Raw genomic sequence first — 24,289 nt, 5'->3', positions numbered from 1 at the left:
CGTCTGACTCCTCAAACTCTCTGCGCCCCCCTCCTCTGTCCCTGGGAGCCTGATTAGACACAAAACAGTCCGCAGCATGGTAGCTGTCAATTAATCCTCTGACTCTGAGCTGAGCGGAACCGTTTGACCAGAATTTCACTTCAGAGCATTATCTACCCCAGGAGGATAACTGGGAGTTAAAGTTAAGTGAAGAGGATTTACTTTTTATACGGTGTTCCGCACTATAAACCTTACAGTGCCTTATAAAAGTGTTCATACTGCTTCAACTTTTACAAATCTTGCTACATTTTAATGAAGTTTTATGTAACTAATTCATTCATATTTGTGGAAAAAGTAAAAACATATATGATTTTCATTAAAAAAAATTATTGTTGGTCAGTAAAAGTAAATATATGGAGCTAAATTAGGGCCAAATGTTTTGTTAATTTGAAAAATGAAATTGTAGTAGAAAAACTAAAACTTGAAATTGAAAGCTAGAGTTTTAGTCTAAAACTTGAAAAAAATCAACCTAGCATCCAAACTAAAAATAAGTGTGCTATTCTTTTCAATTAAAAAAAATCTGATTTAATACCGGAAGTATTTTGTATAAGTTAGTAGTTTTTATTTTTCAGTTTTTATGTTTTTAGGAACAAAGCTTATTTTTTTAAAGCATCAAATCTTTTATTCCATTTTTAGATCTGTATTTTACTTTCAGATCAGTTTTTTTCAGTTTCAGACTTTTGGCCCCGATTTTGCAAAGCGATATGGAGCTACATCAGAGCATTTAAAACTAAAAAAATTAACAAAACATTTAGCTATAAAGACCTAATTGAGAGTCAGCCATAATTCTTGAAAATCTATTCAAAGATGTTTTCCATCCAAACTGACATGGCTTCAGCTAATACACAAAGAACTATAGGTCAAGTTTATTTGTATATCACACTTTAGCAACAAGACAAATGCTTTACACCATAAAACATCATACAGTCACCAATTATGAAAGAGCAATAAAAAATACATTTTGTCAAATACCATTATCAAAATCATTAACCAAATATACATCAAATAAGTTGATTAATGTTCCAGTTAACCTTTATTTAAAGAAAGTCAGTGTTTCAGCAGTTCTGCAGTTTTCGGTAAGTTTGTTCCAGATTAGAGGAGCATAAAAACTAAGTGTTGCTTCTCTCCTGCATGCATAAACTTTATACACAAATTAGGAAACATACATTTTATTGGGTTGTGCATTTTAAGCTTCATCATTTATTTATTTCCTTCCTTGCAACAGTATTTCATTATATGAACGGCTAGGATGTGAAACTAGCAGCAGAGCAGCATCAGGATAGGATTTTATACACTTCTATGATCTAAGAGTTGCAGTTTTTTAATCTTGCAGAAAAGACTCTTGCTGAAATTATCGAGTCATGTCAGGAGCTCTCTTGAGGAGGCTGTCATTCATTAATAAAGTTTGCAATCAGCATGTTGCTGATAGGAATATAAATGCAGGTCACCTCAAGAAGCAAAAACCACTGGAACAGATCACACTTTGCAAGAGAGCATCTAAAAGTCAGCAGGAAGATTTTTCTACATTCATGCGTCCCCAACAAGTCCTTGACATTGCTTTGTAACTTGATTCTGGCTCTTTTCTCTTTTTTTGTTTGTCATCTTTTTTATTCATGGTGTTTTTGTTTTGTGGCCTTTATCTTTGAACCACAATGTATCAGTAAAACTGAACGTACTTTGCTTTGGATTAATAAAGCATGAGTAACCTGCACAGTTAAATAGGAACATGTCACCACATCAGCTGTATTATATATCAATAAGGGATTATCAATCATTGTGGCAACTGGAAGAACATACAAAACACAATTTTAAGGAACGCAAAATAAAAAGCACATTAAGTTTTTATGTGTTTCTGGCTCATTTTCTGCTAAATAACAGGCCGCTGACCTTGATGATGTGACTGCTGACAAAGGCGGAATAATTTCTGAGGCTACAGAGTTGTGCTGTCAGCTCGGATTCAGCCAAATTCAGGAAAACCGACGGCTCAGCGCTTCACTGCACAGATGGATGATGACTGAGAGCAAACCACGAGAGCAACTCAAAAGCTGCTTAATGTTTTCAAATGGCTGAGTCAGTCAGCAGACCTGATCACAAGAGCTAGAGTTTTATTTACGCAAGACAAAACTAAAGTCAGAAAGCGAGAGAAACATCAAGTGAAGACAGCTGCAGTCGGTTCCTGGCAGAGCATCAACCATGAGGAAGCTCGGCATGCCGCCTCGGCCGCCATATGTTTATAATTTCAGGCGGTCATTCGATCCAACTGGTTCCCATCCAAGTTTTTAAAGAAGAATCTTATAATTACATTTATACTCACTGTTCATCTCAATGAGTTAGGACGTCATTGAGAAGTTGAATTATTTTAACATTACAGGTGAAAACAAGACACTTATGTGGATTTATTATGTATTTTATGGCTTACAGCTACTTTTAATATGACACAAAACCAATTTGAATGAAATGGGCTTTTATGACAGATATTTTATGTCATGCCCATGTCGTGGACGGCAATATCACAAGGAAGCAGATGGCAGACAGTCACTGACTCAGTGAGCTGCAATGCTAAAGAAGCTTGCTGTTCACAGAGGGTTGTATAATATAATATAGTTTAATAACAGAAAATTGAGTGGAAGGAAAAAGTGTGTCAGAAAAGGGGTAACAGTAAACAGAGATTACCACAGAGAGTTATGCTTCCATTAATTCAATAGGTTAGTATAGGTACAAAACATTTTCAGAAAATTTTTTCACAAATTAATCTTAAATAATGAGATTTCAAACGGGTCAGTTTTGACTATTTTTAACTCCTTTCAGAATGAGCTGAAAGGAGTCCAAATAAGCTGCTGCTGGCCACTCAGCGTTAACATTCGCATGTGACAGAAACACAAACATACAACCGTACATGTTTGAAAATCAGAAGTGGAGCCTCCTGCACAACCAACAAGAATGCAGCATGTGGTTTCTGAATGGTAACTCAACAACAAAACTCTTGTCCTTTCCAGTAGCCATTGTACAGCCCATTCAGCGGCAAAACCAGCTGGCCAAACGTGTTGGAGCTCAGCTTGGGTTGCTAGTTTGAGAGACAGATTGTCCCAGAAATATTTTTAATAAAAGATAACATTTATATTTACAAGTAATGTTGGTATAATAATGCAAGTTTTCCCTCTCAAAGATCAATAAACTTTAATTCTGTAAATAATAGTAACGTAATCATAATATAAGCAACGATAACAGCAATAATAACAATGTTATAAACTACAACTACACAATGGATAACGATGATGGAATAATAATGAAAGTTTGCCATCTCAAAGTAAACTTTATTTTGAAAAGAACAAGTCATATTGGAACTAAAGATGTTTTAAATATTCAAAATAAAAAAGCGACAACCAAAAACAATAAATATTATGAAGTCTCTGTGAACTAAATTGCCCTTCGTTACATTGGAGCTCATTTTAATTGATCATGCGATTAACTGATTAATAGCTCATTACGACAAGCCTTGCTCCTAGATGGGAAAAGCAGTTGATTTTTGGTACATGAAAAACAAAATGAGTGAGTTGGAGAATCTCCTGCAGGCGGTTGTAGTTTCCTCCCTCCATCCTCCACGTCTGTCTGTCGTGACCTTGTTAACACTCCCTCTCTCTTCCCTGCACCTCCACTGCTCCCCAAAGGCCCCGGTAATCTCCACTCCTCCAGAGCCACAATATTTCTCCTCGAAATCAAATTTGTCGCCGCTGGTTGATTTATCGAGGCGGCCTCTCCTGCCTGCAGAGCTGAACCAGGGAGCTGTGCAGCTCCACCGTTGCTCTGACCCGATCATCCACGCTCCTCTTTCTTGACGCAGTTTGTTATGTTTGCTCGTGATGCTGGGATGTTTTCTCTCGCTTTTTGTTTTGGCCGATTTGCACCGTGTTGCCCAACCTCAGTACTTTCCTGACTTTCATCCTGCAGAGCTTCTGGATTTGGCAGACGAATGAGTCAGACTGTTTTTAAGAACAGGTGAAAGAAACAGCCGGTACTTTCTGCTTCCTGACAGCTGATGTATGCGCATGTTTAAAGAAAGAACACCTCTGAATAATGAGGGAAGTCCAGGGATTTCGTTGATAAGAATTACTCATAATGAGTACACTTCTTTTTTCTTTGCAAACAACTCATGGACACAGAGATAAACACTAAGCGCTCCTTTTCTCCGTTAATTAATTTGAACAACCAAGCCTCGTGAAGCAGAGAAGCTGACATTGTTAGTGGGAATAATGGGCCATGGGGGGGAGAAAGCGTTTTGGACATGAACCAAAACAAGACCAAAAAAAAGTCTGACAGTCTGTTGCAGAACCAGTGACGTGTGTGTGTGTGTGTGTGTGTGTGTGTGTGTGGGGGGGGTGTTTTAAAGGTGATATTTTTGCAGCTGTCCCTGTTTATGAAGAGAATACAAATAACTTTCACAGCGCACACACACAAACACAACTTATTCCAGTGGCTGCTGAGTCATTTTTCGGCTCCTGTCTTTGCCAATTTCAGGGGGAATTCAGGAACAAAGAGGGAACTTTGCTCGTCAAGGTAAACAATACCAAATCTGTGTGCCAAGACTTTAACAACCTGTTTCTGTTTATCTAAGCTGCTGACAGGAGCATCAAAAAATCATTCCACAGGAATGGATGAGTTTTGACTTCAAAAGTATTCATATGATAAATTAAAATGAGCTCAATAATTTCCATTTGCATGATTTGTTGTTTTTCTCCTTTTTCTTTCTTTCTACCAACTGGATAAACGATAACAGTCTTCGGTCTGGTGTTTTGGTCTCAACTAGCTGAATGACAATTTTATTTACAGAGACTTCATAATTAATTTTATTTGTTGTTTCTGTTGTTTTGTTTATTTAAAATGTCTCCCAGTTTCAGTGTTAAATATTCATTAAAATTTAAGTTTAGTTATGTTTTAAAATGTGTTCTTTTGTTATTATGGCATTACTATTATGTTAATTGAAATGGTCTCAAAACAACAATATTATCGTTATTGCAATAACCTCTGTGATCATTTATCGTCCAGTAAAATTTATCTTTTAGCTCCAAAGATTATAACTTAAAGCATGAACTATTTTCTTTTCACTTATCACTACTTTATGTTGGTCTGTTATTTTAAAACTCAACAACAGCAAAAAAAAAAAAAAACCCTGAAAGTTTTTGATGTTATTACATTTACCTTTCTTTCTTGCAAGACTTCCTCATCTTGCCAGAAAAGGTCGGAGAGGTCAGCACTGGTTTGGCAGAACGACGTGGCACCATTCGAGATTACGTGCTTTACCAGAGAGAGCACATACCAGAGAAACATGGGCCAATCTCTCTGGTACACTTTTGCAATCTGTACTTTGCCTTTTCTGTAGTAAACAAACCGCTCTATAAAAACCTCCAGAGAGCCTGAAGGGATCATGTGTGATCCTCGGCTCTCTGAGAAACACGATGAATCCTGTGACCGGTGAGACGATCTTCTCCTAACAGCTGATGACTCTGTGTGTGGTCTGTCTGCTGTCTAACTTTAACCAATCTGATGTCTGTCGTTAGCCTCCGTCATCTTTGCTCTCCTGAGCCTGCTGGTTCTTGAAATCGCCTGTCAGGAGCCAAAGACCCCTCAGGAAGAGGTGGCCTTCCTGAAAGTGAGGCTCGATTTGATGAAGGATCGCTACAGGCTGCTGTGTAACCAGTACGCCAATATGACCAACAACTGCTCAGCTCCAGGTATGTCCCTCCTGCAGGCCCCAGCAGATGGATATTTCAGTGTGCTGCTGCTTGCCAAAGTGTCTACCTCACATATATGTGTAACCTTCTATGTTCGCCTCAGATCCAAGGTTGACTTCACGACAGACACACTTAACTTCTCTGTATTTATTCTAACAAAAGAGGAAAGCAAGTTGGTGATTAACATCATTCCAGCAGCTTCTGCCCTACAGTTACAGACAACAACAGAAAAAATGGGGACAGCTGATTATGACTGTATTTAACATAAATTTATATCATTTACACATAACTAATCTCATCTTTAACATAAATAACAATGAATATTTTCGTATAGACTATCACCCAGCTGATAACTGAAAGATGACTTTTAATCAAAAATTAAAACTTAACAAAAGAGCAAGTCAAGTTGGGGGTTAACATCAGTCCAGCAGCTTCTGCCACTATACATTAATTTAAAATACAATAAATAAACCCCAAACAAACTACAGAGCAATTAGCTCCCAATGATAGCAGTTAGCAGTTGTGAAATTAAACCTTACTAAAACGGACAAGATTAATTATGATAATAGTTAAAAATATATAGAAAACATAGCAAAATTACTCCTTGTGATTAAATTTGTCTAAAATATATGTTACAATGTAATACTTGTAAAGAAAACACAGAGTGGATCCTAACAAATACTACAGTTACCGACGGCAACAGGAAAAGGGGGAGGAGTTGTCAGTTACTGGTTGCTATGGTAACCACCAACTGTCAGGAGCAGCATTAACAGAACTTAATTCAATTCAAATTCAAATACACTTTATAGTGTGTCCGAATTCAGGGTCTGCATCATAGACATTAATACGTAGACGCCTCATGGAGCAGGCCGGCCCGCTGCTGCGATACGTAACAGCGTCCGCCATATTGAATGTGGAATATGTGCCAGTAAGCCCAGGCGTGAAAGTAGTTTTAAATTCTTGGGGGTACTATGAAATTTTTAAAAGCTGTGTAGCTCTTGAATTGCCACAAAGTGGAGCTGTATTTCCCTCAGCCCACTGGCTGCAATGTTGACACTTTGATGCCTTGAGACCTAAATTCTGAACATAGCCTTCCACATCGGGTTCATGGGGTAACAGGTCCAGAAGGGAACCACAGACATCTCTCCCAGGCCAGACTAGACACATAGACCATCTTCATCAGTTCATTTTAAATCCTGAATCGTATTCAAAAACAATCTATTATTAATAATAATTTCACCAAAAGCTTCTACTGATGGAGACATAAGAGAGAAGCTACAATTCTTTTAAGAACAGATATAAACATTTGTTTACCAGTTGGTTAAATAGTTAGAATACAAGAAAAGTGAAAAACCAACAGACTCATAACCAGTTTACAGGAAAGCATAGAAATAGATTAATTTATCTCCTTCCCGGCTATCAGCAATATGGGCTGCTGACGCTGAGCTGCTGTTGGTGTCGAGCTCAGTTACACAGAAAAAGCTGGAAGACATTACGTTCTGTCTATTGTTTACGTTTCCGCACCGTACAGAACAAATGTGTTCGAGTGGGTCGTTTACAAATGTGTTCGAGTGGGTCAAATATGGCCGCATCCAAATATGGATGCGGCCATCCATATTTGGATGGCCGCATCCAAATATGCGGCCATCCAAATATTGCAGTTGCAAAGGGTTAACAGTTTGAGTCATGCAGAACTGATTTGACCATTTCCATAGCAACGACCAGAAGCAAGACATTCCCCCAGAACTACAGTGAGCTCATTGTAGCAATGACCTCATCTATGACAAAGATCAAAGAACATCTGAGGTTATGAATGCTTGGATCTCAAAACAAGAGGCCAAGATTAATTATGATAATAGTTAAAAATGTATAGAAAACATAGCAAAATTACTCCTTATGATTAAATTTAGCATCTCTTAGCACCGTGTAGTACAAGTATTTTGACAATGGAACAAATTGCAATCAAGACCATTTTTTTTCTGATTACTTTTGGAGCAAGTTATTTGATAACGACGGGAGTGAGAAAGCTTTTCAACAAGCTGCTTCCTGGAGTGACCTCTGACATCAATAGCCATAAGGATGAGAATGAGTACGATGAGTTTGAAGCATGTCTCTTCAAACCTTCCTCGACTGTGAAGAAAACATCACAGCAAAACACACAGCAAGCTTCCCCGGCTGGGGCAGTTTACGGTGGCTCAACAGGTCATAGCAAACAGATGGATTATTCTGATCACTCTGATAGAGACACCGCGGATGAAGAGAACGATTTCCCCAGTACTCCCAAAGTGCACAGACTGAGAAGGGTTGGAGTGATAAGGAGAAAATCGAGGCATCCTAAGCTCAACCTGAGCTCTGAGGAAAGCAGCATTACAAGACCGGATCCATCAAGAGAGATCTGTCGTAGGGAACGATTTCTCTGATCCCAAAGAACAAACTTCCTTGGCTGGGGAATTATATAATTCAATTATATAATTAAATTAATTGATAATCAAATTATTATTTAATAATCATATTTATAGTATTATTTATATTATAAATAATATATATTATTATTTATACTATATAAATAATAATAGGATATATAAATAATTATATATTTATATATAATAAACACATATTTATAATAAACACACTGATTGTGAACACAAGCAGTGTTTTTTATGATGAAAAAAGCACTGATTGCTTTTTAATCATAATAGCAATAGTACTATTATGATTAAAAACAATAGCAATATTATATAAAGTTATATAACAAAGTAATATAATAACTTTGTTATTAGAATTTAATAACATAACAATATTAAATTATAATAACAAAGTTAATAATGTGTAGTTGCGCCACACATTATTATAATAACAAAGTTATTATAATTTAATATAATTTAATAATTGTTATTAAATTACATAAAGTAAATTAAAAATTACCCTACCCTAACCCTATTTAATTTTGTTATCATTACTATTGTTTTTAAAAAAATAATAATAGTACTAATAATATCCCCACAAAAAAAATCTGAATATCCAGTCCATTACAGTCTTATGTTTTTATGACTTGACTTTTATTTTTGTGATTATTAATAAGTGATCAATGTGGTATATTAGCCACTGCAGCTATTAGCTAATTAAACACCTGCTGTACTGATGATCTGTCAGAGTTGGTGTTTAAGTCACCTTTTATTTTCTAACTGAACTCAAACAGAATTCCACATCTACATGTTAAGGTTGTCAAAGTCAAGCTATCATAACTGAACTACTTCCCTCTCCCTCCATATTTTTTTCTTAATTACATTTTTCCTGACCTGTTAATCTAGTGTAGCAAAACACTGCATCCCTTTGTCTTTTATCAAGCATACATTTAACATTTTGTGCGTTATATATATATACTATTTTTTTTATATTCAACAATTTAATTTCACACAATTATCGCTGTAAAAGCCATTTGTTTGTTAAATACTTAATGAAACATATTGTTGTAAATGACGTATAGTCACAGAACGAGGTAATTAGTCCAAGTTTGTCGTTTATTGAACGTTCAGAAACTACAGCGGCTGTGATGCACCAAGACAAAAGTGAAAAAAGGTAAAACAACCCGAACAGGTGATCAGCACTAAACCATTCGCACATTTTTACTCTCCGTCTCTCTCTGTCATGTAAGCACACCCGTTGCCATGGCAACCTCCTGCGCTCCACAAGCCGACCAGAGATTATGTTAAAAACATAACAATCAGTCAGTTACGATATTAGGTTTGCAGTCTTGATATTTATTTTTGCGATCATTGATATACGTTTTATTGATTTTTTTTGTTGTTGTTCTTTAATAAAGTTACGAACGTTTTAAGGGAGTAGGAGGAGGTGCTGGCAGTGGCGCAACTACACATTATTCAGGTGGATGCGAAAACATAAATCGGCGCCGCCCACTCCCCTTACTCCCGTCCCCCCCGAAGGAAGGTACGTCAGGTCAGGGCTAAGGACCCAAGGACCTCGTCTCCATGAGGGGTCTACGTATTGATGTCTATGATCTGCATCCTTCGAAGGACGGATTTGTAGGCCGATTACGTCATAGCGTGGCGACAAGGCCTGTCCGAATTCAAAGACTTCTTCAAGTGCATCCTTCAAATGCGTCCTTTTTCCCCCCAGATTTGAAGGATGGGTCCGATGTATCCTTCACGGCCCACGATATCCCATAATTCATTGCGGGTTCCAACTGGGCGTTCAGGCACAGCGTCAATGGCGGTGAATAGCGACAAATTATTTAGCTATATAACACTTGTGTCCCAAAGGGAAGTTAAATGTTGTTGTAACTCATTCATTTAGATTCTTCAAAGAGTTATTGAATATTGTGAAATAAATTAAAAAATATTAGAATTGTACTGATTTATCTGTGCCAATTTTCTTAATTTTGGGAGGTCGGAGATTAGCCGATACTGACACGTGAAGCTGATCTTTCCCCCTGATTTTATCTACCTTGGCAAAGGTCACCCACCAGGTCATGTCTGTATGTTTGCTGTTAACAATAGGGACCCCACTGTTACCAGTTCAGTAACGTTTTTCATATTTTTAGCAACATTTCATACAAAATAAATTGTTAACGGCCAAAATCAGAATCGGCAGGTATGGCTTGTTAAAGATCGGTGACAAGCAATTGGTTAGAAAACTGACACATATGCAAAATCATATGCCCTGCTTAGAACTGCCTTGCATTAAAAACATACAAGACAACATCCAGACAACAAAATTAAAGTTGCCGTCTGTAACTTTTCCACCAATATGTATTTTGTAAAAACTGTCACCATGTTGTGACAGTTTGTTATGAGGCAGATAATCTGTGAAAAGATCGATCTCCATCTCCTCCCTGATCTACTGTTGCAGTCTGGAAAAATGCATAATTCTTGGTTAAAAACAACCAATTAGAGCCAGGAGAAAAGTTTTAACGCTGTCAATCATCCTAGAGCACACGCTGCTAAATAAGCTAATGGTGAAGAAACAACTTACTGCTACAGGAAAAAGGTTCTGTTATGAACAAAATGCAGTTTAGCAGAGAGTGAGGGGGAAGGTCTGAGCAGCGTGTACACAAGAATGATTAACAGATTGGAGGAGTTTTAGTTTTGTCTGAAAATTTTTTTTTTTATTTACCAATGTATGGTCAAACAAATTACAGGTTTGTAATGTGTGTTTTGGACAATAAAACACTGAATCATCATCAAAGAGAACAATCTGTAATATTATCACCAGATTTTAAATGTAAATGGTAAAAAGAAAACCTTCAGGTAAACGTCATGTTTACAATTATTTTAAAAACAGTCCACTACTTTGTCTGACAGGTCTATTTCTGAAAGGTTTAAAATGTCACAATCAACAAGGTCAAAACATTTTGAAAAATCTGTCTAATTGCAGTACAGTAGTCCTTCACAATTGGTGTGTTTGTCCGAACAGCCATAACCTGCACAGAGTGTCCAGCTGGGTGGCTGCAGGTGGAAGACCAGTGCTTCCACATGAGCACCGACAGGCACAACTTCACCTCCAGCGCTGAGAAATGCAGAGAGACAGGAGCCCAGCTCGCCATGTTGACCACCAGAGAACAGCATGTAAGCGCTTCTGTTCGTCTTAAAGGTGTAGTATCAAATAATTGGTATTGATTATCATGTTCTTAAACATAACTTTTAGGACGCTGTGGAAAAAGAAGGCAGGAGGATCGCAGGGTTTCACATTTACTACTGGATCGGACTGAGTGATAGTGTAACCGAAGGAGACTGGAGATGGATGGACAACTCAAAGCTAAAAGCTTCGTATGTATTTTTAAAAAATACATATGTATTTATAAGTACATATAAATATGTTTTTTTTATAAGTACACATAAATATGTACTTATAAATACATATTTATAAGTATGTATTTATAAGTACATACTTATAAATACTTACTGAGTGTAGCTTGATGATAATTGGATGGTCAGCTGTTTGTTGCCATCAGTAAAATGGATGTGAGATAAAAGACAAACCTTCAATGAGCTTAATGCAAATTGGAGAGTATAAGAAGAAGAAAATGAGGAAAATTGATCCATTTGACCCACAGCAGCCTAAAACTATAGCAGCAGATCTACAGAAATGGCTCAAGATAACATTTAAATCCCCCAATTATGATTGTTTATGAAAAAAATACAGTAAAAACATTTTCCTGCTTCAACCTTTATTTAAATTTTAATTACTAGTGTTTCAGTAGGAGATAATCAGCCACATGGGTAGGTAACATGACATAGAGACAGTGTGCTGCAGCAGCCAATACACTCTCTCTTTTACTTCTAATATCACTGTAAAATGTGAAAAACACTTAAACTGTTGAGGGAAACTCAACAGAATAATGTGCACAACCTATTATAGTTTTCAAAGGCTGCACACAAAACATGGCAACGTGGTTCGCTGGTATGAGACTTAAAAAAAATCACAGCAGCAACATGTGTTGGAAGTAAATTTAACTGGAGGAAATACAAATGTTTTTAACTGCAGAACTGAGTGATGATACCCAAAAGTCAGCACTAATTTGAAATTCAGACATAAAAGATGTCAGAAAAAACCCCAAAATAATAAAAAGTAGATGGTTTTTTTTAATTGAGTGCAGCTCACATGCGCCCACACATTGAGCATAAAATGATTCATAAACCAATGACACGTCACATGTTGCATGTAGGTCATTCCTGCTGCGAAGCAAACAGTGAGACGCCCACACTAGATTAATTTACGTTTACAAGAATAACCTTCAAATAAATACAATTGTTTTGGAAACAACTGATTTCAAGCCAGACCTCAGGATCAGGATGAACAAAGACAGAGAGGGGTATTGTTACTTAAATAGTTTCAGCATATATTTTGATTTTCAGTGTTGTGTTAATATGTTAGCATTAGATTAGCATGTGGCAGTTTATAAACTGATAAATGTCAGAAATTGTGGGATGTGGTGAAATACTTTGTTACTGTGCTGTATTGCACATTTTTCCTATTTACATAAGTAGTGTTTTTTTTGTTGGCATACTTTTGACTTTTACTTCAAGTATCTGTACTTTCTACTCCACCAAATTTTGTATTACGTAACACGTTACATTCGCATTACATTGTGTTGTTTTTTTATTTATGAGTTTGAAAGTAATCAATTAGAGTTAATAGGTTAAAAAAAAAAACTTAATGTGGTTCAACTCTTGTGTCCACGTTTTTAAAAATAGTGTCAGGAAATTAAAATATTGTTCCCAATTGACCCATTACAAAGCTGAATTTACAGCAATTTTACGCTTAAAGCTTTAAATGTCAGTGGAAAGGATCAGCACATATTTCTTTGTTAGGTTTATCTAATGCCTTTTTTTTCAGAAAGGCAACTTTTACTTAAATGTGTTTACTGCAGTTAAAATAACACATTGTTTTTGTTTCGTGTTAAATACAAACCTCCTTTCTTATTAGCTGAATGGTATTTAGCTGCAAGTTAAATTCTGATGCACAGAATCACACTGCAAAAGCTACTAAATCTCACTAAGTACATTTGGCTTCTAGTGCAAATATCTTATTTCACTCAAAATAAGACCAAACTAACTTACAGGTAACTTTTCAGCAAGACATAGGAGCTTGTTTAAATCAATAATTCCTTTTAATAGTTGTTAGTGAAATAATCTGTCAGTGGATCAAGACATTTTTCTATATTATAAGTGAAATAATCTTTCAGTTGAACTATTTCTTTTTCATTGATATTAAGGAATTATTGGCTCCTATTTCTTGCCGAATAGTTACTTGTAAGTTTGTTTTGTCTTATTTCAAGTGTACTAACATATTTGCAGTAGAAATGAGACCACAGATACTTGTTAAGATTTTGTTTGTTTTTTTGCAGTGAGTTAGTCTAATTGTAAACTGGGTCACAAAATGTAACCACAATTTTAAAAAAAAGCATTATCTGCAGCTTTGTTGATTCAAATGTTAGACGATTAACATATTAATGAAAATACACAAACAGTGTTTTTTATTTTTGTCTCTTTTGTCTGTTTATTTGTATTTTTACTCAAGCACAGTGTTTGTAGACTTTCTCCACCACTGACTGAGTAACTCATGAAAATCCTCTTTGGGACTTCCTCTACAAACCTCTAGGTGGCGCCTGGGAGTCATTCTGTGTTCGAATACAAATACCTGCTTTAGTGTCACATTTCTACATTTCCCCTGAAGATGGTTCTGATTGGTCTTTGTGGAAACACTGGTCTCTGTTCTTGTTTTTTTAAAGGTTCTGGAGTGTTCACAGATCAGAACCAGACAACAACCAGTCCCATGGTCCAGAGGGAGAGGACTGCGCGGTGGTGGACAGCTACACTCAGAGCTGGTACGACGTCCCCTGTGAATTTGAGTATCCAAGAGTCTGTCAGAAAGCCGCCACGCCGCTGCTATAAACCAGCAAACCACCACTCAGCTGCTGCATACCGTTTCTTTATTGAAAAACCTCACAATACAGTCATTATGTTACAGCTTCACCTTTAAATCAACTTTATCTTTCTGTAAAAATCATCTTGTTTCTACTTTTGGGAAATAAAGTATCATCATGTGTACAAAAAAAAAATGTTGAGTATATATGGGGTTTTTTTATAAATGAATAACTATATCATGAACAGATAATAAAATATAATTGAAAATACACATTACATGACAAGACACTTAAAATTACAAAAACAGTGTTTCCTCAATGATGAATTCACAATATTACAAATATGTTACATCTTAAGTACAATTTTCTGACTACAAAAGATTCTGACCCTGTTAAAGAGAGAGTAAAACAAAATGATGATTTCTAAAAAACAAACAGAACAAAACTTATTGCTGGATTTAAATTAAAATTGGAAACAATATAAAGACAGCATGTCGACAACATTACAATAACATTACATTGCTGTCAGGGGGTACGATCGGGAAGCAATTAACAGTGTGGGAAAGGCTGTGAACTGTCAGTCATTACAGAAAAGCAAATATAAACTCCAAAGAATCACTAATCTATATGGTTTAATATATAAAAGACCTTCAGGGAAACATTAAACGCTTCTGTGCAGAGGAGAAGAGGATTAAAATCCGTTTTGTCTGACTGGCAGAAAAGACTAAATCCTCCATGAATCGTTAAAGTTACTTTTTAAAGCTGCTGAAATAACCCTGTACCACTGTAGTTTCTTTAAAATGTAACTATAAACCGCTGCCTTTTTGTGCTCTGAACACTTAAAATTGAGGCATATGGCCAATCAAGACACCGTCCTTTTATAGACTTAATGCCATTTTTGTACAAATAGAATTTGAATATTTTTTTAGACGGATATATTCTGATTTTAAATTTAAAAGATTGTCTCAACTCTTTTGAACGACTGGTAACAACGGCTGGCATTTCAGCCAACCTCCTTTCATTTTATATCAAATATACAAACATCTCAGTTTGAATCTCAAAGTTTTTAATTATTTCTACAAACCATGACAATAAATATTGTTCAGTGTGTTCAAATAATTTGTATAATCTAATTGTTTAGTATTTTATTTTCTGAAAATGTTTAATTATATTGTATTTCCACTGATTGTGGTTCTTATCCCTGTTGAAAGAAGTTTACTTTAGCAAAATATGGAAAATTATGATCACTGGTGAAGCCAAAGTAGCAAGCATTGATCTCTGGTTGATATATGTCAATTATTTGTCACATTAAAAAAAAAAATACTTAAAATAATTTGTTAGAAAAGTAGTTAAAACTGTTTCCAAGCTGATTCATTTTAATTAAGAGATGCAAAGTTAAAAACAGCAAATATCTGATCTAGTTGAAATGACCATTGTCAGTAAAAAACAATCCAATATGTACAATTTTTACATTTGTTTTCTCTCTCTTTTCATTTTACCAACGTCTGCAAGATTCCGTTTCTTCTGTCTCTCCTTCAGCACATGAAAAACAGTTAGCACAGTTCATAAACGACGAGGGTCCGTTTGGGACAGAATTGTTTGCATGACGCCCTGATGTCCTGCTGTGAACGTCCCGACTGTCAGGCCTTGTAGAAACCTTTTGGCTTTGGGCTGAAAAACAAACAAAAGAAAAATGTTTAGTTCAAGAAAAGAGACACAAATGTTCTTGATTCCTAAAGGTGACCTATTACGCAAAATTCACAGTTTGCATGTTTTTGTACTTCCATTTGGGTTTTGATTGCTTCTAAAAAAAACAGTTAAAATGTTTTTAATAAAAAACGTGTTTTTTTTGGCAGTCAGTTAATGGTTTTTTGGTGTCTGGAAAATGAGTCGTTTTAAAAAAACTCTCAATTGTGTCATATTCAATGGGCACTGCACCGTTACCTAGCAACCCCAGCAGAGTTCCAGCCTGTTACCTAGCAACTCAAGTGGAGTTCCAACATGTTTGGTCACCTGATTTTACCACTGTATGAGTTGTACAATGGCTGCTGGAAAAGACAAGTGATTAATTGTTGACTTACCATCAACAAACTACTTTCTACATTCTTGTTGGTTGTGTAGGAAGTAATGCTAATGCTAGTGCTTTTCCATATCTGTTTGCAGCCATTTTAATGTCTGAGTGTAAACGTTGAGTTGGGGGGGGGCGTGGCCAGCAGCACCTTATTTGGATTTAAAGTGACAAGACGCCCTAAAACGTCTCTTTCTGAAAGAAATTCAAAATGATTTTGTAACGAACATGTCATAGGTCAATCCCAACCTGTTCACGGAAGCATAAAAGGTCACCTTTAAAACTTCAGTTATATGTGTGTAAAAGTATCAATGCATGCCATCCTGTCAACCCAGGAAATGATTATCGCTTACTTTTTGCACTTGCAGAGTCGGTGCCTGAGCTGTCTCATCTTGTGCTGATGTGAGTTACAAAAAAGAAAGACAGACAGTGAGAAAAGAAGAGCTAACATTCATGTCTGATCCAAATGAAAATTAGAAGAGTTTAATGTACCTGTCTGCGCCTGAAGAGGATGAAAGCTAGAACGAGGAGGAGGATTAGGATGACTCCAGCGGCGCATATGGTCACTATCATCCACACAGTGAGAATGGGATCTGTGGAGAACAGAGAGACAGAGTCATCAAACAGCTTACAGTAGAGAAAATGACAGGTTCAGCCAAGTTTCTGTCTTCAAGCGGCCGCAGGTTCATAACCATGTCATATTTCCTGCTCTCCTCTCGCTTCCTGTGCTCACCGATCTTCAGAGTTATCACAGCTGACGTCAGCGTCGTCGTGTTCCGCCTCAGATCACACCTCCACTTTCCAGAGTCCTCTGTTCCCACTCTCGGGATGATGAGGTGACCGGACAAAAGATCGGCTTTCACCAGGGACGACGTCTCAGGGGGGACCCATTTCACTGTGACGCCAGTTTCCAGAGGACCGCCGGTGGAACAGGACAGGTTCAGGTGGTGGCCTGAAATTAACTCCGTTCCTGGGGAGGGGGTGACTGGAGAACAAAGAAAAAGTAGATTTTGTTTTTTCATTTTAAAGTAGAAAACTCACAGAAAAATAAATCTGTCACGGCCTTCTAAGTTCCAAAACCAAAATTTTTCCAAGGCCGTGGGTGGCAGCAAGTGGTTTGTTTCTTTAACGCACTTCCGGCTTGATTGTTTGAAAAACTGTTAGGCAAAACAGCAAATGAAGTTTCTTACAACTTAGATAAAAACAAAAGTTAACTTATCTGATTTTACAAGTTCAAAAAGTTGTCAAAAACTTGTTTTAAAAAAAACAACCTCCCGTTGTCACTCCGGACACCGACCTCCACCAAGGTGTGCTTTTAATATCCTAAATTAATGGAAAGGTCTAATCTTAATAATTCAAAACAATTATTTACAGATTTTAGTTCTAACTTAAGTATGTTATAACTGCCTAGAGAAAAAATAAAGTAGCTGTGTTTCCATTACAAATGAGCACAAATCTGTGTTGATATTCTGCTAAAAACCAATTTTTGCTATAACGTTAAGAAATGATTTTAAAATCAGACGTTGTTCATGCAGTAAGTCATTAAAAATGATGTTGCATGAGATAGATTCATAATTCAGTCAAGGCGCTGGCGCTCATCGAGACGTTGGCGTCTTATTCAGGCGTTACCACAACAAGCTCCTTGAATTTGGGAGCGGCTACATAAACAGTGTTTTGGGGAAATTAGTCTGCAATTTTACAGAAGAGCTGTTTGTTCAACATGTTCAAATGTCACACAACTTTTTATAAACTGTCCGATGCTGTGAGCTGGACATTGACCAAAAAAAAAAACCTAAACCATCCTCCTTCTACTACTTCCTGTTGTCTTCTTCGTCGTTTTCAAAAGTAGTAACATCTGGCTGCTGATCACGTGACTCATGTGATGGGATAAAAGTGTTTCAATTGCAGTTTTGCAGAATAAATCTATTTTGATATGACTGAAAATCCACCTCATCATGATACAAAATCAGGTTGTTGTTTTTTTTTAGAAATTGCTGTGTTTACATTAAGTAAATTTATTTTTGTACTTTCAATTTGCGCAATTTTATGGCTAATAGAAATGCAGATGGTGAAAGAACTTCTGTGTTGCAAACATTTAACATAAACCAGCTGAAGTTTTGTTTTCACTTACTTTCCAGCACCTCTATGACCAGAGTCCTGCTGAGCATGTAGCCATTTTTAAATGTTATGGAGCAATTGTAGGTCCCTCTGTCTTCTACCTTCGCCAGATTTTTGTGCAGTGAAAAACTTCCATCAGCTGTGAAGTTTTTATAGCTCAGTTCTCTGGCTGGATCCTTCTGTTTCAGCTGTCCATTCTTTGGTGAGAAGGAGAAGATAGTCTGTTGACTGGAAGATGTTATTGGGGTGAAAAGCCACTCAACTGTCTCAATCTCAGATGGTATTTTTTGCACAAACTCTTTGGGAGTAATTCGAAAGGGAATGCTAAGAGGGAGGTTTGTAGATGTGTAAACATATTTGGATGCAGAAGAGAAGTCTGAAACAGAGAAAAACCGTAAAAAAATGTAAACTTTTTTCCAACATGCAGAGTAATCTGTACTCACAATCAATCACTCACCAACAACAGAAACAGGAAATTTGAATCTGCTCTCTTCTCCATTATCTTTCACAACACACTCCCACTCTCCATTGTCTTGGCTTTCAGCTGTCTTTGTGACTGATCCTTGGAAAGGAGTCGCTTTGTTTCCCGTTGGTTTTAACCAATAAACTGAGCGTTTTCTCTGAGTCTCAGCTTTACAGTTCAGAGACAGAGAATGTCCAGGGATCACTGGTAGTTGTTCCTTCATACTCACTAACATAAAAAACAGAATGCATAGATACGGAAACGTGAATTTAAAATCTTAAAAAGAAAACTTTCAATGAGGAATATTTCAGCTTCATTTTAGTGATTTTGAAGGTTTTCTTGTAAGTGAAAAATTTAAAAAGCTTAAAAAAAACTGATCAGATAAACTACAAGTTTTAGATCAATACTTTAACTCTCAGCAAGACATTCAAAACATTGTTCATGTATATTTTGCCATTTAAAAGTTAAACGTGTTGTGACTAAAATACAAAACATTCATAATTTTTCTTACCTATGACTTTGATTAGGTGAAATTTTAATTTTTTATATTCAGTAGTACCATCTTTCACCATGCAGACGATGGTTCCAAAGTTTTCCTCTCGCATGTTATTGATGGTCAGACTATTGGTAGAGATGGACAACCTGCTGGTCCAGATTTCACCAGAATCTGATGCAAAATTGATTGAATACAAAATAATAACACAAATTACAACAGTTATTAATATTGCTTTTATTGGTAAACTCCAAAAAAAGTGTAGGTTTCCATTTCCAATGCTTTGCTTACCCTGATTAACTTGTTTTCTACCTAAATAGGAAGTGTCGGCAAGCTCAGGCCCATCCTCTCTTTCAAAGAACCAGCGCACGTAATAACTTGTGGGGAGTTGTGAAGAATATAGTTCAACCTTGTCTCCAACACGAACATAAATCACCTTATCATCAGCCCCTAAAAGTGAAATAATATTAAGAGTTGATATGCAAAACCATAACACCTTCTTCTAAAAAGTCTGTACTTGGTGTTTCTTACCGTTTGCTTCGAGGACAATGATGAGACAGACGAAGAACTGAAGCAGGTTCTTCATTTTGGGGCCTGAAAAACACAGTAGGAGAAAAGATACAGAAAATTTTAGTGAATGAATTGTTAATTATTTTTTAAAAGAATGAATTCACAGATTAAAACAGCAAAAGATTTTCTCATTTCAAGTGTAAAGTCATGATATACAGTCATATTCGATAAGTAAGAATGTGCTTTCTGATGCAACTACTTTTCATTAAACTCACATTTCTGTTTTATAAAATGTATTTTTACAGGTCTGATGTAATATTCTAATTTTAAATATCAAGTTTTCATGAACTGTAAGTGGAAACTCATCATAACACAAAAGTAAAGGCTGGAAATTATGTAAAGATTAATCTATATAATGTGTTTCTCTTAAAGGTAAAGATTCTGAAATAAATTGACTTTTCAATAATATTCTAATTTATTAATAGGGTCTGCATATTAGAAATAGGTAAGGATAAGGATAGAAGTATGCACACAAAAATTTCTACGTTGACATAAACTAAACCTATTTATGCTTGAAAAAACAGTGATCCAAACATTGAGCCCTGTGGAACACCGTTTGTCTTTTTGTCCTTAAAAAAGTTCCTAAATTCAAGAATGGGGGCATTAAAGAGTCTTATTATATCAAAACCAGACAATTTACCAGTCATTACCTTTTTTGTTCTAGTTTAAACAAGTTACAGGATGCTGTGGGCCTTGTATTTCGAAAATACTGCAACTTGTCATAGTATTTATTGTCTTAATTCATGACTTTGCATGGAAAAGAAATCCAATTTTTGAACTAAAGTTTCATAAAAATTTAAGCAACATTTAAATGCAGTTTCTAGAAGGATCTTCTTTTAAATTTGCAGCTCTGTTTGGTGGAATTATCCTTATTTTAACGTTTAAATTGTTTCAATATTAGATTTTGGTAAAGAGGTGAAAGGCTTTAAGCGGAAGCAGCCCTGGGGTTGTGGTGGTCTCAGATTTAGAGAGATTTTTAGAAGATAAAAGAGGAATGGTTCAGAGAGCTGAGAGTAGGCGGCCTGTGGTGGGCTTTGGATTCAAACAGGCAGGCAAACGTCGAGGGGGAAGAGAAACTCAGAGCGCGTTCGCTGGGTTGTGGTGGGACTTGATTTAGTTAAGGTGCAGATTGTTATCCCAGTTCTCCCCTCTCCTCTTCCTCCCCCTCTGCCTCACACACCCCCTCTCTTCCTCTCCTGTTCCACGAAAGACGGATCTCTCCGCGCTTAAAGGGAGAAAAAAGAGAGACCACAGCACCAGCAGCGAACACAGACTGTGGTTTAAAGTACATGTTTATCCTTTTATGCCTGTTTTACTTCTTTGTCTTACTTTCACTTCTCTTTTATTCTCTGAGTTCTGTTCAAAATACTGTTTTAAATAATCACAATCAAAATCAGATTTATATTGTGTGCACACACAAGGAATTTGACTTAACTTTTCAGGCGCTCACAGCGTACAGACATTAAATACAAATATAAACACTACAGTGAAAATAAAATGACAATTAAATTATTTTAAAATTTAATTGTCATATTAAAGAAAAAGTGACATTTTCTCTCACAACTGCCATTCTTATAGAGAAACAGGTTATCGGAAAAATCAAATTCTTTTAACAGATTAGCCAGTAATAATAAAAGTCTTGTTTCTTTATCTACTTTAGAACTGATTTATTGCAGATTTTTTGTCCAGCTTATAAAGACTGTGAAGCTCTTTCTGGCTTGAAACATACCAATTATACAAAATCAATTAAAATAAATGGCACAATTTGTTTAAAATATATTTTGAGTAATTTAAGACACAAAACATTTTATGAGATTACTATGCTGGGTCTTAGATGTTACTGAACATAAGAAATTCAAATGTTATTAGATGCTCTGTATTAATCTTCTAGATGAGTGCGTCAAAGCTTTATTTTGCGCCGGGGCCAAAATTGACTAATTTAAACTACCCACAAGCCACAAAATTCATGACATTAAAAATTTAAAAATTAGTTCAATGTAGTTTTTTTGTTTGTTTTACCTACTCAACAATAAACAAAAAAATATATAAAAACCTGTAACTAATTAAAGATCCAAAACATAAAAAGGACTTGGGACCTGCTACCTTATTAACACATAATATCCAATTTTTAGGGGATCATCAATTGTTTTTTTATCTTGTTGGCCCAATCTTTGGCATTCTTGACTTTTGGTCGGGGGCTGAAATTATTTCACGGACCACAAATGGCCCACGGACCACACTTTGAACAGTCCTCTACTAGACATTTTTATCCTTAAAATATGATAAATATATGTAATTTTATTTTAAGACAATGCTATGTTTAATAGGTAAAGAAGCTGTTTTGCTAGTTTGTTGAGTTTTTCATAATTTTTTTTTCATCAACGGTCGAGTTCAGACTGCCGTGATTTTGGTTTGTGCCCGTTTTCTCACCTTATCTTCATCGCCTTATTTTTAAATGATCTGTATGTCTCTCATTTGGTTAAATGACAAATGAATTAGCCAAATTTCCATGTGTTTGTTTATATATAAAAACCATGAAAAGCTGGCTTTGCTAATAAATATTTAATGTTTATAGTATCTCATTGACACATTATGTTGCTAAAAAAAATCACGTCTCAGTTTTACTAAGTGTTTTCCTGAGTGAAACAGACTGTAATGGCCGCTGCTGCTTCCTCTCTGAGTCATGTGACTTGCTCTGGGCGCTGTCCTTGCACATCCCCAGTCAAATATCCGTCTGGGGGTGAAAACTGCTCATATAGCAACTGTCCTCCAAAATTTAAATTTGAACATTAAGACAAATTTCAGCATGTAATATCAGTGCGGCGGCTACATGCTAGCATTAGCCACTTCGAAAAACATGAAAACATCATAAAAACATCGTCATCATGAGAAAGTGAGAGTTTATTGAAAACTAAGGCTTGTTTTTGTCAAGTAAGAAATACATTTACATCTATTTAATAGAGCTTTGAACGTTTTGAAGCGACTTTTTGTTACGGTACTCCAAGAGCTTTCGTGGCTAAGCTAACCTGCTGCCTCAGGCCGTGCTAACGAAACTATGGTCGCAGTAACGCTTTAATTTAGGCCGCTGCGTCTTAATATGATGAGATATGTGTTAATTTAAGACTGCTGAGTTTTTGAGTACATATAGCTAAGTTCAAAATAATTCATACCTCTGGTACATTTAGATTTAAAGTGATTCTCATTCAACCAGGAAGTATGTTTCTTATTGTAAATACCTTTATAAAATGTAATAAATCGGTATCAAAGGAAAAATCTAAAATTTAAAAAAATTATCGTTTATCTGATTTATTTAGATTTTAAAACATGATTTGTCAAATTATTTAAACTATTCTAAGTTATCAATGGAAAAGCTCTGCATGCATTCCGGCTTCATTGCTGTCCGTTTGATTAGATGTTTCCAGTATTATTTTGTGCATTTATCCTTGGTCATCAGGATCTTTGAGGATGGAGGGCCTCCTTGCCATCACCCTAATCTTTCGCTTCTTTAACAGGTTCTCCGTTAGACTGAAGCGTGGATTTTGACTGCGCCACTCAGAAATGCAATGTGACTTGCAGCCAGAAGAAACAAGGTGGTAAAATAAAAAATAATACATTAATTAATGAGAAGAATAATTTTGGGCTCAACTGCACATAACATTATTACTTTTAGCGTTGTATTAGACTCAAATAATTGACAAATGCATAATCATAGGTGACTTGGATCGCTATCAGAACTGTGTCAAATACATTTATGTGTTTTTCTGATAGAAATACTATTCATATGTCTCTATAATAAACTTTGAATGCCTAAAAAGCAGAAAGTATCATGAGTCACATAGGTTTGGACTGAGAAAGGTAAAATGATTCAGTAGTTGTTACAGCTGATCTCTAGGAGTGTGATATGTGAATGTAGAGTGCAGAGTGACACAGATGATGAGCAGACGTTCAAAGTCTTTGCACCTGTGGAAGTTTAACCCAGAAACCACCATGATTGTATCTGTAGCAGGATGAAGCTTCAGATCCACTGATGAAGAGGAGGGAAGGGCGATATGAGGGCCAAACAGGGTGGAAAGGTAAAAGAAAGTTAAAAACACAGCACAGACGGAGGTTCAGTCTTTTTGAGGGAGTTCTGTGAACGTTTGTTGGTTTCGTTCTTTTTTAATCGCCTTTCTTGTATTTGAGGAAATTTGAGGCGAACTGCCTTTTTTATTCTCTGACAATGACAGAAAAGAGAAAATATTCTCATTACTTGCTGTCCAGTCTGGTTAAACAGGCAAATTTCACTTTATATTTTCAAATATTAAATTAGTTTTCCTGAATAGCGCCTTCAGTTTTACGCCATATGGAGTTTTTTGAATACGTAGTTGTTACATATTATGAAAATACATTTAGACAGCTGGAGATATTTAAGAAAATTAAGTAT

General features: G+C 36.0%; 2 protein-coding genes and 1 long non-coding RNA gene across 7 annotated transcripts in view; 2 read left to right on the top strand and 1 right to left on the bottom strand.

The window, feature by feature from the left end:
• Window positions 1-5,399: 5,399 nt before the first annotated feature.
• Window positions 5,400-14,337, top strand: cldc1 (C-type lectin domain containing 1). The gene is made up of 5 exons (XM_008431388.1): window positions 5,400-5,508; window positions 5,595-5,768; window positions 11,202-11,353; window positions 11,433-11,554; window positions 14,020-14,337. The coding sequence occupies exons 1-5, from the start codon at window positions 5,493-5,495 to the stop codon at window positions 14,180-14,182; spliced, it is 627 nt and encodes a 208-aa protein (XP_008429610.1). The 5' UTR covers window positions 5,400-5,492; the 3' UTR covers window positions 14,183-14,337.
• cd4-1 (CD4-1 molecule) overlaps window positions 14,204-24,289 on the bottom strand; it is a 25,500-nt gene continuing 15,414 nt past the window's right edge. For all 3 annotated transcript variants that reach the window (XM_008431385.2, XM_008431387.2, XM_008431386.2), the window contains exons 3-11: window positions 19,828-19,890; window positions 19,588-19,746; window positions 19,315-19,470; window positions 18,798-19,031; window positions 18,354-18,716; window positions 16,956-17,207; window positions 16,715-16,815; window positions 16,576-16,619; window positions 14,204-15,825 (exon numbers count right to left, since the gene is read on the bottom strand). In XM_008431385.2, the coding sequence (XP_008429607.1) occupies window positions 15,795-15,825; window positions 16,576-16,619; window positions 16,715-16,815; window positions 16,956-17,207; window positions 18,354-18,716; window positions 18,798-19,031; window positions 19,315-19,470; window positions 19,588-19,746; window positions 19,828-19,882 (1,395 nt within the window). In that variant the 5' untranslated portion in view covers window positions 19,883-19,890 and the 3' untranslated portion in view covers window positions 14,204-15,794. The remainder of the gene's footprint in view (window positions 15,826-16,575; window positions 16,620-16,714; window positions 16,816-16,955; window positions 17,208-18,353; window positions 18,717-18,797; window positions 19,032-19,314; window positions 19,471-19,587; window positions 19,747-19,827; window positions 19,891-24,289) is intronic.
• The window catches only part of LOC103477976 (uncharacterized), a 3,477-nt gene continuing 1,380 nt past the window's right edge, over window positions 22,193-24,289 (top strand). Inside the window, exons 1-3 of one of the 3 annotated variants that reach the window (XR_535731.1) lie at window positions 22,193-22,276; window positions 23,379-23,456; window positions 23,870-23,939. This is a non-coding gene — a long non-coding RNA (uncharacterized LOC103477976). Of the gene's footprint in view, window positions 22,277-22,560; window positions 22,798-23,378; window positions 23,457-23,869; window positions 23,940-24,289 lie in introns of those variants that run through there. The other 2 variants (XR_535729.1, XR_535730.1) reach the window with 2 other exon arrangements.

Source organism: Poecilia reticulata, linkage group LG16 (assembly GCF_000633615.1).
Source record: "Poecilia reticulata strain Guanapo linkage group LG16, Guppy_female_1.0+MT, whole genome shotgun sequence".
Taxonomy (NCBI): domain Eukaryota; kingdom Metazoa; phylum Chordata; class Actinopteri; order Cyprinodontiformes; family Poeciliidae; genus Poecilia; species Poecilia reticulata.
The sequence above is the reverse complement of the archived record's forward strand: the minus strand, read 5'-3'. Positions and strand labels throughout refer to the sequence as shown.

What these genes read in the sequence shown, in the direction of transcription:
- cldc1 (XM_008431388.1), top strand. An exon ending in CAACAACTGCTCAGCTCCAG is followed by an intron (nt 5,769 to 11,201) that starts GTATGTCCCTCC and finishes TTGTCCGAACAG; the next exon opens with CCATAACCTGCACAGAGTGT. An exon ending in AACTCAAAGCTAAAAGCTTC is followed by an intron (nt 11,555 to 14,019) that starts GTATGTATTTTT and finishes GTTTTTTTAAAG; the next exon opens with GTTCTGGAGTGTTCACAGAT.